This window comes from Perognathus longimembris, chromosome 11 (assembly GCF_023159225.1).
Source record: "Perognathus longimembris pacificus isolate PPM17 chromosome 11, ASM2315922v1, whole genome shotgun sequence".
In the NCBI taxonomy this organism is placed as follows: Eukaryota; Metazoa; Chordata; class Mammalia; order Rodentia; family Heteromyidae; genus Perognathus; species Perognathus longimembris.
Window position 1 is genome coordinate 43,804,072 of NC_063171.1, and position 14,408 is coordinate 43,818,479.

The window sequence follows — 14,408 nt, forward strand, 5'->3', positions numbered from 1 at the left end:
TATGCTTTTAATTTTTGTTTGTTCTTTGGGTAAACTTAGGGCCTTGAGCTCTTGCTTGGCTTTCTTGCTCACTCCTGGTGCTCTACCACTTGAGCCAAACCTCCACTTCTGGATTTTTGCTGGTTAATTGGAGATAAGAATCTTGGGATATATATATCTGCCTGGGATAGCTCTGAACCTCAATATTTCAATCTCAGCCTTCTAAGTAATGATGGTTATAGGTGTGAACTACTGGTGCCCTGCACTTCAGTATGTTTTTGTTTTATTTTGACCGTGTCTAAAATATAATGGTCACTTCTGAGTGGGAAAGGTTCAACCATTGACTATCCTGTTTTCTAAACAGTGAAAGTCTAAAGGTACTAAGACAATATTACCTTTTAAGATTTATATTATAGAATGTTCCTACTGTTTTCTGTAACGTTTGTAGGAATGGACTTGGCTCTGTGAAGGATGGAGAGCCTCACTTTGTGGTGGTCCACTGCACAGGTTACATTAAGGCCTGGCCTCCAGCAGGTAGGAAATTTGAATTTCTCCACTCATGTACTTAATTACTAAGAGAGTCCAAGAAAGTTGTCAAGTTTAATTAACAGAATGTTTATTATATACTTGGTATATGAAATATCCTTAATAAGAAAGTTGGATAGATAAATCAGGCTTTTTCCTGTCTGTTCTTGAGTTCATATTTCAGTTGAGGGGATGGATTACTCAGATTTAAAAGTGATTTAGTATTGCTGGGTGCCAGTGTCTCACACCTGTAATCCTATTTACTCAGAAGGCTAAGATTTGAGGACAACAGTTCAAAGCCAGCTCAGGCAAGAAAGCTCCTGAGACTCTTATCTCCAACTAACCAGCAAAAAGCTGGAAGTGTAGCTGTGGCTCAAGTAGTAAAATGCTAGCTTTGAACATAAAAAGCTCAAGAATAGGTTCCAGGCCCTGAGTTCAGGTCCAGGACTGACATCCCCCTCTCCAAAAAAAAGGACTTGTATTGACTATGTCATAGAATGTAGTTGTTTGCTAGCTTTTTTGATTGATTGATTGATTATGCCAGTCTTGGAGCTTGTACTCAGGGCCTGGGCACTGTCCCTTAGCTTTTTTGTTCAAGACTGGTTACTCTTAGAGTTTGAACTCAAGGACTGTGCTTGCTAGTCAGACACTATGCTAATAAGTCAAGAATATAACTTTTAAATGTTTAAAATCATAAAAATGTATACTTAATACCAGTGTTCTAAGCAGTTGTTGCAAAGAAACATTGGCATTGAATTCAAATTATTTGAGAAAGCTCTGAAATATAAGACATTGAGAGACAAAGGGGAAATGGTTTAATTATAACAATTTTTTTGTGTGTGTGTGCCACTCCTGGGGTGTACTCAGGCCCTTATACTTTTGCTTAGCTTTTTTTCCCCAATGCTTTACCAGTTGGATCACACCTTCACCTCTGCCATTTTTTTTTCCTGATTATTTGGAAATAAGTCTCTGGAATTTTTTTATGTCTAGTCTGGCTTTGAACTGGAACACTCAGATCTCAGCCTCCTGGGTAGCTCAGATTACAGGTGAGCCACTGGTGCCCTGCACTGATAGTAACAACTTTAAAAGGAGATTTCTTTCCAAAGGCATTAAATCAAGCTTGAGCACTTTTAAAGTTGAAGTCAAACAAAAAAAAAAAATGTGATACAGAGCTAGGTGCCAGTGGCTCTTTTGCCTATAATCTTAGCTACTCAGGGGGCTGAGATCTGAAGATTGAGGTTCAGAGGCCGCCTGCACAGACAGATCCATAAGTCTTGGATCCTTCTATTTTACCATTCTGCAAGATTTCAATCCTATTTACTTGGATTACCAGACCTTGATCCTTCTATTTTTCACTTTTCATCATAACTAGGTTGCCACCACACCCAGCTTTTGGTTGAGAAGAAGTCTTGAGAATATGTTCGAGTTGGCTTCAAAGGCCAGTCCTCCAATCTCAGATTTCTCTGTAGCTGGGATGACAAGTGTATACCATTCTACCTAGCTATTGTTGAAAAGGGGGGTCGGGTGGGAGTGTCCTTGTATATATGCCTGTTCTGGCTTCAAACTTTGATCGTCCCAATATGAGCCTCCCAAGTAGCTAGGACTATAGGCATGGGCCACTAAATCTAAGGATCATCTTTTAAAATTGATTTGGCAAGTTTCCAAAGCTTAACAACTATATTGCTTTCTTTCTGTTTAGGGATTTGGGGCTTTAGGGTGATAGAAACTAAGAGAAAAGAGAGACAGTGCTAGATATATTTTGGGAAGAGATTAATCTTTGTTTTGGAAAAACCTGAGTTGATTACTGGCCTTATTATTTATTTTAATTAATTAATTAATTTATTTATTTATTTATTTTGCCAGTCCTGGGGATTGAACTCAGGGCCTGAGCACTGTCCCTAGATTCTTTGTGCTCAAGGCTAGCACTCTACCACTTGAGCCATAGTGCCACTTCTGGCTTTTTCTGTGTATGTGGTGCTGAGGAATCGAACCCAGGGCTTCATGCGTGCTAGGCAAGCACTCTACCTTATTAATTATTAGTGAAACATGCAAAGGTAAATTCTTATCCTTTAATTTGGATATAATACATCCTATATAATGTTGTTGTGATGATTAGATTTAATATAAGGGACGTATCTAGTTCAGTGCCTAACATGTATCTGCTCTCATTAACTAGTAGTGACTAAGAAAAATTTAATTTTAAGTAGTACAAGTAATGACATTTGAACTTTAAAAAATATATAAATCATACATTTAAGGTATGTGTGATTTTTTTTTTTTTACTTCTGTGTAGCTATCAGTGAAATACTATTTTTCTGGATAAAAGATAACTATGCAAATAATTATAGGAAAAATGCATTCTTCTTTCCATATAAAACATTGGTTTCTCTCGCTCTTTTTTTTTTGGTCAGTAGTAAGGCTTGAACTCTAGGCCTTGGGGCTGTCCCTAAGCACTTCAGCTCAAGTCTAGAGCTCTACCACTTGAACCACAGCACTACTTCCGGTTTTCTGGTGGTTAATTGGAGATAAGAGTCTTGTGGACTTTTCCTGCGCAGGCTGGCTTTGAACTATGACCCTCAGATCTCAGTCTCCTGAGTAGCTAGGATTACAGGCAGGCGCCATCCGTGCCTGGCTGGTTTCTCTCTTTTCCAAAGGATATAAGTAACTAAAGGTTGCTCCTTCCATTCTTTTTTCTTTTGGTTAATAGTACTGGGCTTGAACTCTGGGCCTTGAGCTCTTGCTTGGCTTTCTTAAACGACTGGCACTTTATCACTTGAGCCATGTTTCCACTTCAGCTTTTATTGCTGGCTAATTAGAACTAAGAGTCTGGTTGTTTTGTCTGCTCAGCCTGGCTCTGAAGCTTGGCTCTCAAATTTCAGCCTCCAGAGTGACTAGGGTTATAGACATGAGTCACTGGCGCCTGGCTTTGGTATACTTTTATTTTTTGTTGTTGTTGTTTACTTCAGAAATTACTATTCTCAGTCTATGAAATGGTCAGAGAATGGCTACCTTCCATATATGTTTGGTTTGGCCTGAATAGTGTTTTAGATTCTTTGGATGAGACTTGTAGTCTCTAGTTTATTACAAATAAAATTGGTAAAAAAAAAAAAATATATATATATATATTTATCAGTGTACACACAAACACAAACATTTCTATGTGGTAAATTCTATATAATTGTTTACATAGAATTTTTTTTACATAGTCCATAATAGTGGGATTCTCATTTATTATTCTATTGCTTACTCAACTAACCTGGCACTGGAGTTTAAGATCTCTATAAGTCCTTTTCTTTTCACTTTTCTGAAGGTGTTTCCCTCCCAGATGATGACCCAGAGGCTGGCCAGGGGAGCAAGTTTTGCCTAGTGGCCATTGGCAGATTGCAGGCAAGTGTGAATTTTCCATATTTTATCCCTTATAAATTAGAGTAAATCTTCTTTAGAGATTATATTCCTTTTCTCCCTCTTTCTCCTCTTTCTCATCTTCTCTCTCCCTCTTCCTTCCTCCCTCCATTCTCCTTTCATTTGTCCATTCTCCCCTCTCTCCCTCCCTCCTTCCTCTCTCCCTTTCTTCCTTTCATCATCCTTACCTTCCTTGTACTGAGATTTGAACTCAGGGTCTTGCATTTACTAGGCAAGCATTGTACCACTTGAAATACACCTCCAGTTAGTGTTTATTTTCTTTTACTCTCCAAAAATAAGGAGACCTATAACAGTGCAAACATCACTACTCTCAGATTTAGCAAAAGTTGAAGTGTATGAGAGAGGGAAGGGTACATATCAATGAAAAGACCAGAAATAAATCTGCAAAGAATAGTATAATTTTGCCTCATTTTTATCTCTTCACTTTTAGGTAACTAGTTCTCCTAACTGTACAGACATGAGTAGTGTTTGTCAACCAACAGAATTCATCTCCCGACACAACATTGAAGGAATATTCACTTTTGTGGATCATCGTTGTGTAGCTACTGTTGGCTACCAGCCACAGGTGAGAAGCTTGAGCTATTAACATCTTGAATACCTAGGCTTCTGTTTTCCCTTGCCAGTGTTGAAGTTACACAATTGTGTAATTCCAGAGATAGCTATAACACAGTAGTCCTAGCGCAGAAAAAAGAGGTGATCCTATCCTAATAGAGTCTCAGTTTATTCTCAACTTCTAACCAGGGCTATCATCTAGAAAAATATGGTATGTAAAAGCAGGTGAGAGCACACATATAGATACATTTTTTAAAACATACAAATAAATACAAGTATATTTTTTGTTCTGATATTAATACAGGTTATAGATTAAAAATGCTTCTTTTAGTTGATTATACTCATAAGACTATCTTTATACACCTTATGTAACTAATAATAACCCAAAAAAGACAAGTTCAGCATGCTATTGTAATTTAGTCATTCAGCAGAACAGTTAACTATGTTTAAGTTGATACATGTGAACTTGTAAAAGTGTAAATGCCAGTAGGTACTTTGTGTTATGACTGTGTGAAATGATCAGTGAAAATGAAAAGTTGGAGGTTCAGTACTTACTATAAAGCTGTTATTAAGCTATTAATGTGGTGTTGGTATAAGGAGAGATGTATAGATCAATAGAACAAAATTGAGTCTATTATTATAATTATGGTCAACTAATTTTCAGCAAATGTTTTTTTTGTTGTTGTTGTTTTTTCTTTTCTTTTTTTGCCAGTCCTGTGGCTTGAACTCAGGACCTGGGCACTGTCCCTGAGCTTCTTTTGCTCAAGGCTAGCACTCTGCCACTTGAGCCACAGTGCCACTTATGGCTTTTTCTGTTTATGTGGTACAAAGGAATTGAACCCAGAGCTTCATGCATGCTAGTCAAGCACTCTATCACTAAACCACAATCCAGCCTGAAATGAGTTTTTTTCTTTTTTCTTTTTTTGGCCAGTCCTAGGCCGTGAACTCAGGGCCTGAGCACTGTCCCTGGCTTCTTTTTTGCTCAAGGCTAGCACTCTGCCACTTGAGCCACAGCACCACTTCTGGCCATTTTCTGTATATGTGGTGCTGAGGAATCGAACCCCGGGCCTCATGTATACGAGGCAAGCACTCTTGCCACTAGGCCATATCCCCAGCCCCGAGTTTTTTTCTTTTTAACAGAGTGATAGAACAATTAGATAACCATATGCCCCACCCAGGCAAAAACAAGACACAAACAAACAAAAAAAAAAACCTTGTATCTTACTTTAACATTTTACTGAAAAAGCGGAGCTGGCAAGAGTTCAACACCATTAGTCATTACGAAACTCAAAATAAGATGTTATTATATACCAGCTTGAATAGCTATATCAGAAAGCGTTATCAAGACTGTAGAGAACCCGGAACCCTCATTTTTTAGTGGACATGAAAAATGGTGTAGTTGTTTTAATTTCCTAAAATGTGAAATATATACTTATCCTGCAACCTGGCAGTTCCACCCATAAACGTCTAAGTGACATGTAAATAAATGTTCACAAAGATTTGTACACGAATGTCCTTAACTGAATTATTAATAATAGCTAAAAGTAGAAGTGATGTAAGTGTACATTAATATTTTATGAATAAACACACAAAATGTTAGAATCATCTGAACAATAAAAAGGAATAAAATATTGTTACATACAACAACATAGAACTTAAATATTACAAGTAACATATTACAGAACTAAAGAATACAAATTATATGATTCTATTTGTATTAAATTTCTAGAAAAAGCAAAAATTAAAAAGGAAGAGAGAAGGTCAGTAGTAGAGTTGAGAGATGGGAACAGGTTTACTGCCAGTTGCCCAAGAAACTTTTTGGTGCAATGCACATATTCTGAAACTAAATTGTAATATATGCACTACTTTATAAACTTAGTAGGATATAACTTGCATCCTTTGAATGAGTGGATTATGAATTATACCTAAGTCCTGTAGTTAATACTGTTAAAGTTAAATATATAAGATTCTGAAAAAAACATGCAAGAAGCCAGCTGTTAAATAGACAATTGCTTTAGTTTGTTTTGTTTTGTTTCCCTTCATACTTATATTTGTAATCTCAGTATAAAGACAGAAGAAATCAAACCCAAACCCCCAGCTAATGGACTTGGAAGGTTAGATGACGACAAAAATGTTTACCTTCATCTTCTTTATTCTAGGAACTCCTAGGAAAGAATATTGTAGAATTCTGTCATCCAGAAGACCAGCAGCTTCTGAGAGACAGCTTCCAGCAGGTATACCTTTAACCTTTTTATTTCTGGATTATCTGAATATATATTTTTACCTCTTTGTTACATTCAGTTTATAAATGCTTTTTGCTCACTGATTAGTTGAGCATTGTGACAGTTCTATTTTCTTTGTATTTAGCCTATATTACTACTTTATTTTGCTAGCCTGTATTTTTAAGGAGTAAGAATATTTTTGGGGGGGCTGGGAATATGACCTAGTGGCAAGAGTGCTTACCTCGTATACATGAAGCCCTGGGTTCAATTTCTCAGCATCACATATAGAGAAAAGGCCAGAAGAGGTGCTGCGGCTCAAGTGGTAGAGTGCTGGCCTTAAACCCCAAGACTGGCAAAAAAAAAATATATATATATATATATTCTTTGGAACTATTAGGTAATATCCAGGGTATATTTGCTTATTAGTTTTGGCTAGTTACTGTATGTAACTAGCCAACCAGGTATATCCAAGCAATTGCTTTTTTTTTTTTTTGCCAGTCCTGGTGCTTGAACTTAGGGCCTGGGCACTGTCATTGAGCTTCCTTCACTCAATGCTTGCACTCTACCACTTGAGCCACAGCACTGCTTCTGGCTTTTTCTGTTTATATGGTACTGAGGACTAGAGCCCAGGGCTTCATGCATGCAAAGCAAGCACTCTACCACTGAGTCACATTCCCAGCTCCACAAGGAATTGTTTTTAAAGTATTTAAAATAATTGTCAGCTTCATTGATCTATAGATTGTTGTAGGAAAATATATTTCAGATTTATTTTATAGATAGGTGAAAGTTAATTGTGGCCTTTAATTGTAATTTTTCAAGCCCTACCTTTTGAAAGTACCTCCTTTAGATAACAGCTCATACTTTATACACAAGTTGATTAGTGTCCTTAAATCTCACTAGTATCTATACATAAACTAAAATCATGCCATTGAACTTAGCTTTCTGGTGTAGAATTGTAAAGTTACACAGCAACATTTTTGATGGAATTCTCAAGGAAAGTGGGACAGGTCTTCTGTCCTGGAAATAATTGCTATTTTCCTTTCACTTTTATGTCAGATAGCTTGGGACTCTGGGGGGAGGGGGGCGTGTGACAATCTTCCTCCTTATTTACACTTTGTTTTCTGCTCCCCTTTGTTGTTTTAACATTGAGAAAGACTCCTCTTATAGAAAAGGGAGTTTAGAATTTTAATTTTCTTAATTATTTTATGTTAACTTTTTCAGGTGGTAAAGTTAAAAGGACAGGTGTTATCTGTCATGTTCCGGTTTCGGTCTAAGAGTCGAGAATGGCTCTGGATGAGAACTAGTTCCTTTACTTTCCAGAACCCTTACTCAGATGAGATTGAGTATATCATCTGTACAAATACCAATGTAAAGTAGGTATCTTTTCATCCTTTTCTACTGTTGGAATCTCTCTCTCTCTTTCTTTCTGACTTTTTTTTTTTTTTTTTTTTTTTTGGCCAGCCCTGAGGCTTGAACTTGGGGCCTGAGCACTGTCCTTGGCTTCTTTTTGCTCAAGGCTAGCACTCTGCCACTTGAGCCACAGCGCCACTTCTGGCCATTTTTCTATATATGTGGTGCTGAGGAATCAAACCCAGGGCTTCATGTATATGAGGCAAGCACTCTACCACTAGGCCATATTCCCAGCCCTCTGACTCTTATTATAGGATATGATGTAGTTGATCAACTGTTTTAATAGTTCAGAAACTTGCTCTTGAGATGAAAGGAATTTTATTTCAGTTTTATATGGTAAACCTTTCTAGAAAAGATTTTTTGTTGTATATACTATTTATTGCTCTTTTCTGGTAGGATTTTCAGCTAGAACAGGGTTGAAAAAACTATTTTAGGTTTTGTGGGCCCTTTGGTCTTTATTGTAATAACTCTGCTCTTTTAGCATGAAAATAGTCATAGAAAAAAATCATGGCTATGTTCCAATAATCCATTATGTACAGAAAAGCAAGCACACAGTGATCTGGATTTGGTGTATGAACCACTGTTTGCTTTAGAGCTGGTTAGTTTTTGTTGGTCATGGGATTTGAATGCATGTCCAGGAAACTGTCCTTGAGCTTTTTTGCTCAAGGCTAGCATCCTACCACTTTTTTTTTTTTTTTTTTTGCCAGCTTCAGCTCAGAGCCTGAGCATTGTCCCTGGCTTCTTTTTGCTCAAGGCTAGCACTCTACCACTTGAACAACAGTGCCACTTCTGGCTTTTTCTGTGTATGTGGTGCTAAGGAATTTTGAACCCCAAGGCTTTTAATGAATGCTAGGCAAGCACTCTATTGCTAAGCCTCATTCCCAGCCCCATGCTCTACCACTTTGAGCCACAGCTCTACTTCAGATTTTCTGGGGGTTAATTGAAGAGTCTCACAGCAACTTTGCAGCCTGGGCTGGCTTCAAACTGTGATCCTTAGATCTCAGCTTCCTGAATAGCTAGGATTACAGGAGTGAGCCCTGGTGCTGGGCTCTGAAAAGTTTTATTGAAACCAGGCTCTGGTGGCTCAGGCCTGCAATCCTAGCTATTTAGGAGGCTAAGATCTGAGGATCAAAGCCAGCCTGGGCAGAAACCCAGAAGTGGTGCTGTGGCTCAGGTGATAGAGCACTAGCCTTGAACGCTGAGGCACTCAGTGCCCAGGCCCAGAGTTAAAGCTCCATGTCTGACCTCCCCTCCCCCCAAAACAAGTTTTATTGAGATACCTTTCACATATCATACAAGTCATCCATTTTAAAATGTACTGTCTATCTATTTGCCTATTTCAGTAATTGCATATAAATGGAATTGCAGAATATGTGGTTTCTTTGTGACTACCCTCCTTTACTGGGTATAATTTTTTTTTTTTTTTGGCCAAGTCCTAGACCAAGCCCTAGGACTTGAATTCAGGGCTTGAGCACTATCCCTGGCTTCTTTTTGCTCAAGGCTAGCACTCTGCCACTTGAGGCACAGTGCCACTTCTGGCTTTTTCTATATATGTGGTGCTGAGGAATCAAACCCAGGGCTTCATGTATTTGAGGTGCGCACTTTACCACTAGGCCATATTCCAGCCTGAGTATTTTTTTTTTTTTGCCAGTCCTGGGGCTTGGACTCAGGGCCTGAGCACTGTCCCTGGCTTCTTTTTGCTCAAGGCTAGCACTCTGCCACTTAAGCCACAGCGCCACTTCTGGCCGTTTTCTGTATATGTGGTGCTGGGGAATCGAACCCAGGGCCTCCTGTATACGAGGCAGGCACTCTTGCCACTAGGCCATATCCCCAGCCCTTGAGTACAATTTTTAAGGATCATCCATATTGTAGCCTGGATCAGTATTTTAATATACTCCATTGTATGGACTACTAATGATTGTTCCACCTACAGATAAATCTTAAATCTGTGGCACTTTCTGTATAGAGTCATCTCCCTACCTGTTTTTATTTACTTTATTTTCATAGAAACTCTAGCCAGGAGCCACGGCCTGCACTGTCCAACACAATCCAGAGGCCACAGCTAGGTCCCACAGCTAATTTACCCCTAGAGATGGGCTCGGGGCAGCTGGCACCCAGGTAAGAAATTGTGAAGTAATTATCTATTGAGGAATCACTAGGCGGGGGTGATTTGTACTCCTATGATCTTTATGTTAGGCGGTTTATTTGTTTTTTTGTTGTTTTTTTTTGCCAGTCCTGGGGCTTGGTCTCAGGGTCTGAGCACTGTCCCTGGCTTCTTTTTGCTCAAGGCTAGCACTCTGCCACTTGAGCCACAGCGCCACTTCTGGCCATTTTCTGTATATGTGGTGCTGGGGAATTGAACCCAGGGCTTCATGTATATGAGGCGAGCACTCTTGCCACTAGGCCATATCCCCAGCTAGGTGGTTTATTTTGTTTTAAGCCCTTTCCTTCTGATTTGTTAAAATCTTTGTTTCCCACCTCTCACTGATCTTTAACATACAGGCAGCAGCAACAGCAAACAGAACTGGACATAGTATCAGGAAGAGATGGACTGGCCAGTTACAATCATTCCCAGGTGAATATGTATCTTATTCTGTGAAGAAGACTATTAAGCATTTCCTTAAAAACTGTCCCCTAGGCTGGGCATGGTGGCTCATGCCTGTAATCCTAACTGTTCAGGAAGATTATGGTTGCAGGCCAACCCAGGCCAGGCTTGGTGGTGTGTATCATCCCAGCTATAAGTGATAGAGTGAGACAGGAAGCCACAGACTTGACTGCAGGCAAAAACATATGGCCCCAACTGAAAAAGCACAAAAGGGCTGGGGGTGTGGTTCAAGTGATAGAGCATCTGCTTGGCAGGTGCAAGGCCCTAGTACTACCCTCCCAACATCCCCCACAAAAAAATTTATATATATATATATATATATATACACACAATCTCCTATGTATTTTATGTGAACATCTGGATTGGTGAATGGTTGTATTAAGTCTTTTTTCTTTTTTTGCCAGTTTTGGGCCTTGAACTCAGGGTCTGAGCACTGTCCCTGAGCTTCTTTTTGCTCAAGGCTAGCACTCTACCACTTGAGCCACAGCGCCACTTCTGGCTTTTTCTATATATATGGTGCTGAGGAATCGAACCCAGGGCCTCATGTATAAAAGGCAAGCACTCTACCAGTAGGCCATATTCCCAGCTCTGAATTAAAGCTTTAAAGATTATTTTCATCATTTGATTCTATAGGTTTCTGTCCAAGCTGTGACAGCTACGGGGCCAGAACACAGCAAGCCCCTTGAAAAGTCAGATGGTCTGTTTACCCAGGATAGAGATCCAAGATTTTCAGAAATCTATTCCAATATCAATACAGGTAGGTTTCCTCCTTGGTTTCCCTTCAAGTTCTCATTTAGATCATCTGTTGATGGGCCTACCACTGCCTGATCAGTAATCTTCCAGCATATTTCCACTTAATTATAATAATTAATAAGTAGGAATTTACTCATCTATATACTACAGCCCCTTGACTAGCCCTCCCCCAACTCCTTTTGGTCCACAGATCAGAGTAAAGGCATCTCTTCCAGCACTGTCCCTGCCACCCAACAGCTATTCTCCCAGGGAAGCTCATTCCCTCCTAACCCCCGGTCGGCAGAGAATTTCAGGTGAGCCTGGTATGTGTGTGCTGCTTTATAGGGCCCTGAAGGATTCAGTTGCTGAATCCAAGTTTTATTCTTCCCTTTCTCTGGTTATTTATACAAAATAGTAGTTTGTAGGGCCTCAGTTAAGGCAAAGAAGCTTCTGTTTTCTTCCTTCTGTTTCTTTGCACCTGCCCTATTGCTATGTTCTAGGTTCCATCTGTGTCCTAGCCAGTGTGTAGCTATCGGTCTTTTTTTTTCCCCCCAACTGTTACCCAGTTTACTTCACTCCATGGAAGTCAAGGAGATAGCATTATATTACCATTGATTCCTAGCTTCAGTGATACCGTTTTTGATCTTTTACCTATTTGTTCACTCCTAGGAGTAGTAGTCTGGCCCCTCCTGTAACCATTGTCCAGCCATCATCTTCTGCAGGACAGATGTTGGACCAGATTTCTCGCCACTCCAATCCCACCCAGGGAGCAGCCCCAGCTTGGACCCCTAGTACCCGCCCAGGCTTCTCTGCCCAGGTAAAGCTTCCAGTCTCTCTGATCATCTATTTTTTTGCTTGTTTGAGCTTCTCTCAGCCCTCCCCCACATGTAAATTTATTATTTTCTATCATATCCTCTCCTTAACCTTTGTCCTTTCCCTTCTACTTTTCATCCTTGTTGAGAGCAATTAGATAATTAAAGCACTACAAATAGTGTGGCGCCGGTGGCTCATACCTGTAATCCTAGCTATTCAGGAGGCTGAGATTTGAGAACCATAATTCAAAACCGAGTCAGGCAGGAAAAGTATGTGAGACTTTTCATCTCCAGTTAACCATAAAAAGCTAGAAATAGAGCTGTGGTTCAAGTGGTAGAGCACTGGCCTTGAGCAAAGTGGCTCAGGGACAATGCTCAGGCCTGAGTTCAAGCCCCAGTCAGTACTTGCACACACACACAAAACACCACAAATAAACCAAACTCCATGTCTGTTACATATTCACCTTAATTCAGAATTTCTCACACAAAACAATTTGAGTAGGTTTGATTTTCACATTTGTTTTTGAGTAAATTTTAAGAAACTTTCTCTTTGTTAAGGACTATATAATGTAAGACTAGGGAGAAAAACTAGTATATAATGCAAAGTAAATACGTTAGATGTACGTTGCTATATATTTATATTGTGTGTTTATATGTATACTACATATTATGTATGTGTGTGCTGATGTGTATGTATATCAAATATATGTAGTTTGTGTATTGGGGTTTGAAGTCAGGGCTCATACTTGTTAGGTAGGCATTCTACTACTTGAACTACACTTCTGGTCCTTTTTGCTCTGGTTAAAATTTATTTAGGCAGTACTGGAGTTGGAATTGAAGGATTTGCACTTAACTAGGCAGGTGTTCTACCACTTAAACCCCACATCCATTCCTTGCTTTGATTATTTTCTCTCTGATATGCTATTGTTATTAATATGTGTTTATTTTGGGGGCCAATACTCAGGTTTGAACTCAAGCCTGGGTGCTGTTCCTGCACTTCATTTACTCAAGGCTAGCACTCTACCACTAGTGCTTTACCCACATCTCCCCTTCCCACTTTTTGTGATTAATTAGAGATAAGAGTCTCACAGATTTTCCTGCTTGGGCTGGCTTTGAACAGATTATAGATGTGAGCCATCAGCATCCAGCAATACTTCTACTTTTATAATTACATTAATCAAATTCTTTCACTTATCACAACTTTTTTTTGTACTTTTTTCTCACCTACCTAAAAAAGTGTTAACACACTGGGAATTAATTAGAAGTGTATAGTTGGGAATGTGATTAGCTTCGATTTAAAAGAATAATGATTGATAGAAATAATATATAATAGAATAATTATAGAAATGGTATACAATATATAGTAGAGTATATAATACAAATGGTTTGTACAGTAATGCTATTTGTTGGTCCCTGTCCCCTTTAGCAGGTGGCTACACAGGGTACAACTAAGACTCGTTCTTCCCAATTTGGTGTGGGCAACTTTCAGACTCCATCTTCCTTCAATTCCATGTCTCTCCCGGGTGCTCCTGCTGCAGCACCTGGAACTGCTGCCTACCCTACTCTCACCACTCGTGGATCCAATTTTGGTAAGTACAGAAGCAGGGTAATAGGAAAATGATGCTACTGAAGAAATAATTTGGTAATTAAAATGGTTTGTATCCGAGTACATTGACCTAATTATGAGGAAGTACAAGGTGGCAATATATTTAGCATTAAAAACCTTCATTCAGGAAAAATGCTTTAGCACATACAAGAAAAAGAATATTGTGGGCTGGGGATATGGCCTAGTGGCAAGAGAGCTTGCCTCATATACATGAAGCCCCGGGTTCAGTTCCCCAGCACCACATATACAGAAAACAGCCAGAAGTGGCGCTCTGGCTCAAGTGGCAAAGTGCTAGCCTTGAGCAAAAAGGAGCCAGGGACAGTACTCAGGCCCTGAGTCCAAGGCCCAGGACTGGCAAAAAAGAAAAAGAAAAAAAAAGAATATTGTAACATAATATTGTAATATTTACAATGATTTCACTATACAACTTACAAAATGCCTACCATTTAATGGTACACATATTTAATCTAAATGACCAAATAACTCTTTGGGGAAAACTAGGAAAGTTAACTTGGAAAAAGAAAAAGAAAAGTTAACTTGGG

At 39.2% G+C, this 14,408-nt stretch overlaps 1 protein-coding gene across 5 annotated transcripts in view; it reads left to right on the plus strand.

Annotated features, from left to right (window-relative positions):
* The window catches only part of Arnt (aryl hydrocarbon receptor nuclear translocator), a 63,265-nt gene that overhangs the window by 44,948 nt on the left and 3,909 nt on the right, over nt 1–14,408 (plus strand). For 3 of the 5 annotated variants that reach the window (XM_048358021.1, XM_048358024.1, XM_048358026.1), the window contains 11 exons: nt 428–513; nt 3,815–3,891; nt 4,358–4,492; nt 6,639–6,713; nt 7,923–8,074; nt 10,119–10,229; nt 10,614–10,686; nt 11,350–11,473; nt 11,660–11,762; nt 12,118–12,265; nt 13,687–13,849. In XM_048358021.1, coding sequence (XP_048213978.1) covers nt 428–513; nt 3,815–3,891; nt 4,358–4,492; nt 6,639–6,713; nt 7,923–8,074; nt 10,119–10,229; nt 10,614–10,686; nt 11,350–11,473; nt 11,660–11,762; nt 12,118–12,265; nt 13,687–13,849 — 1,247 coding nt within the window. The remainder of the gene's footprint in view (nt 1–427; nt 514–3,814; nt 3,892–4,357; nt 4,493–6,638; nt 6,714–7,922; nt 8,075–10,118; nt 10,230–10,613; nt 10,687–11,349; nt 11,474–11,659; nt 11,763–12,117; nt 12,266–13,686; nt 13,850–14,408) is intronic. The other 2 variants (XM_048358025.1, XM_048358023.1) reach the window with 1 other exon arrangement.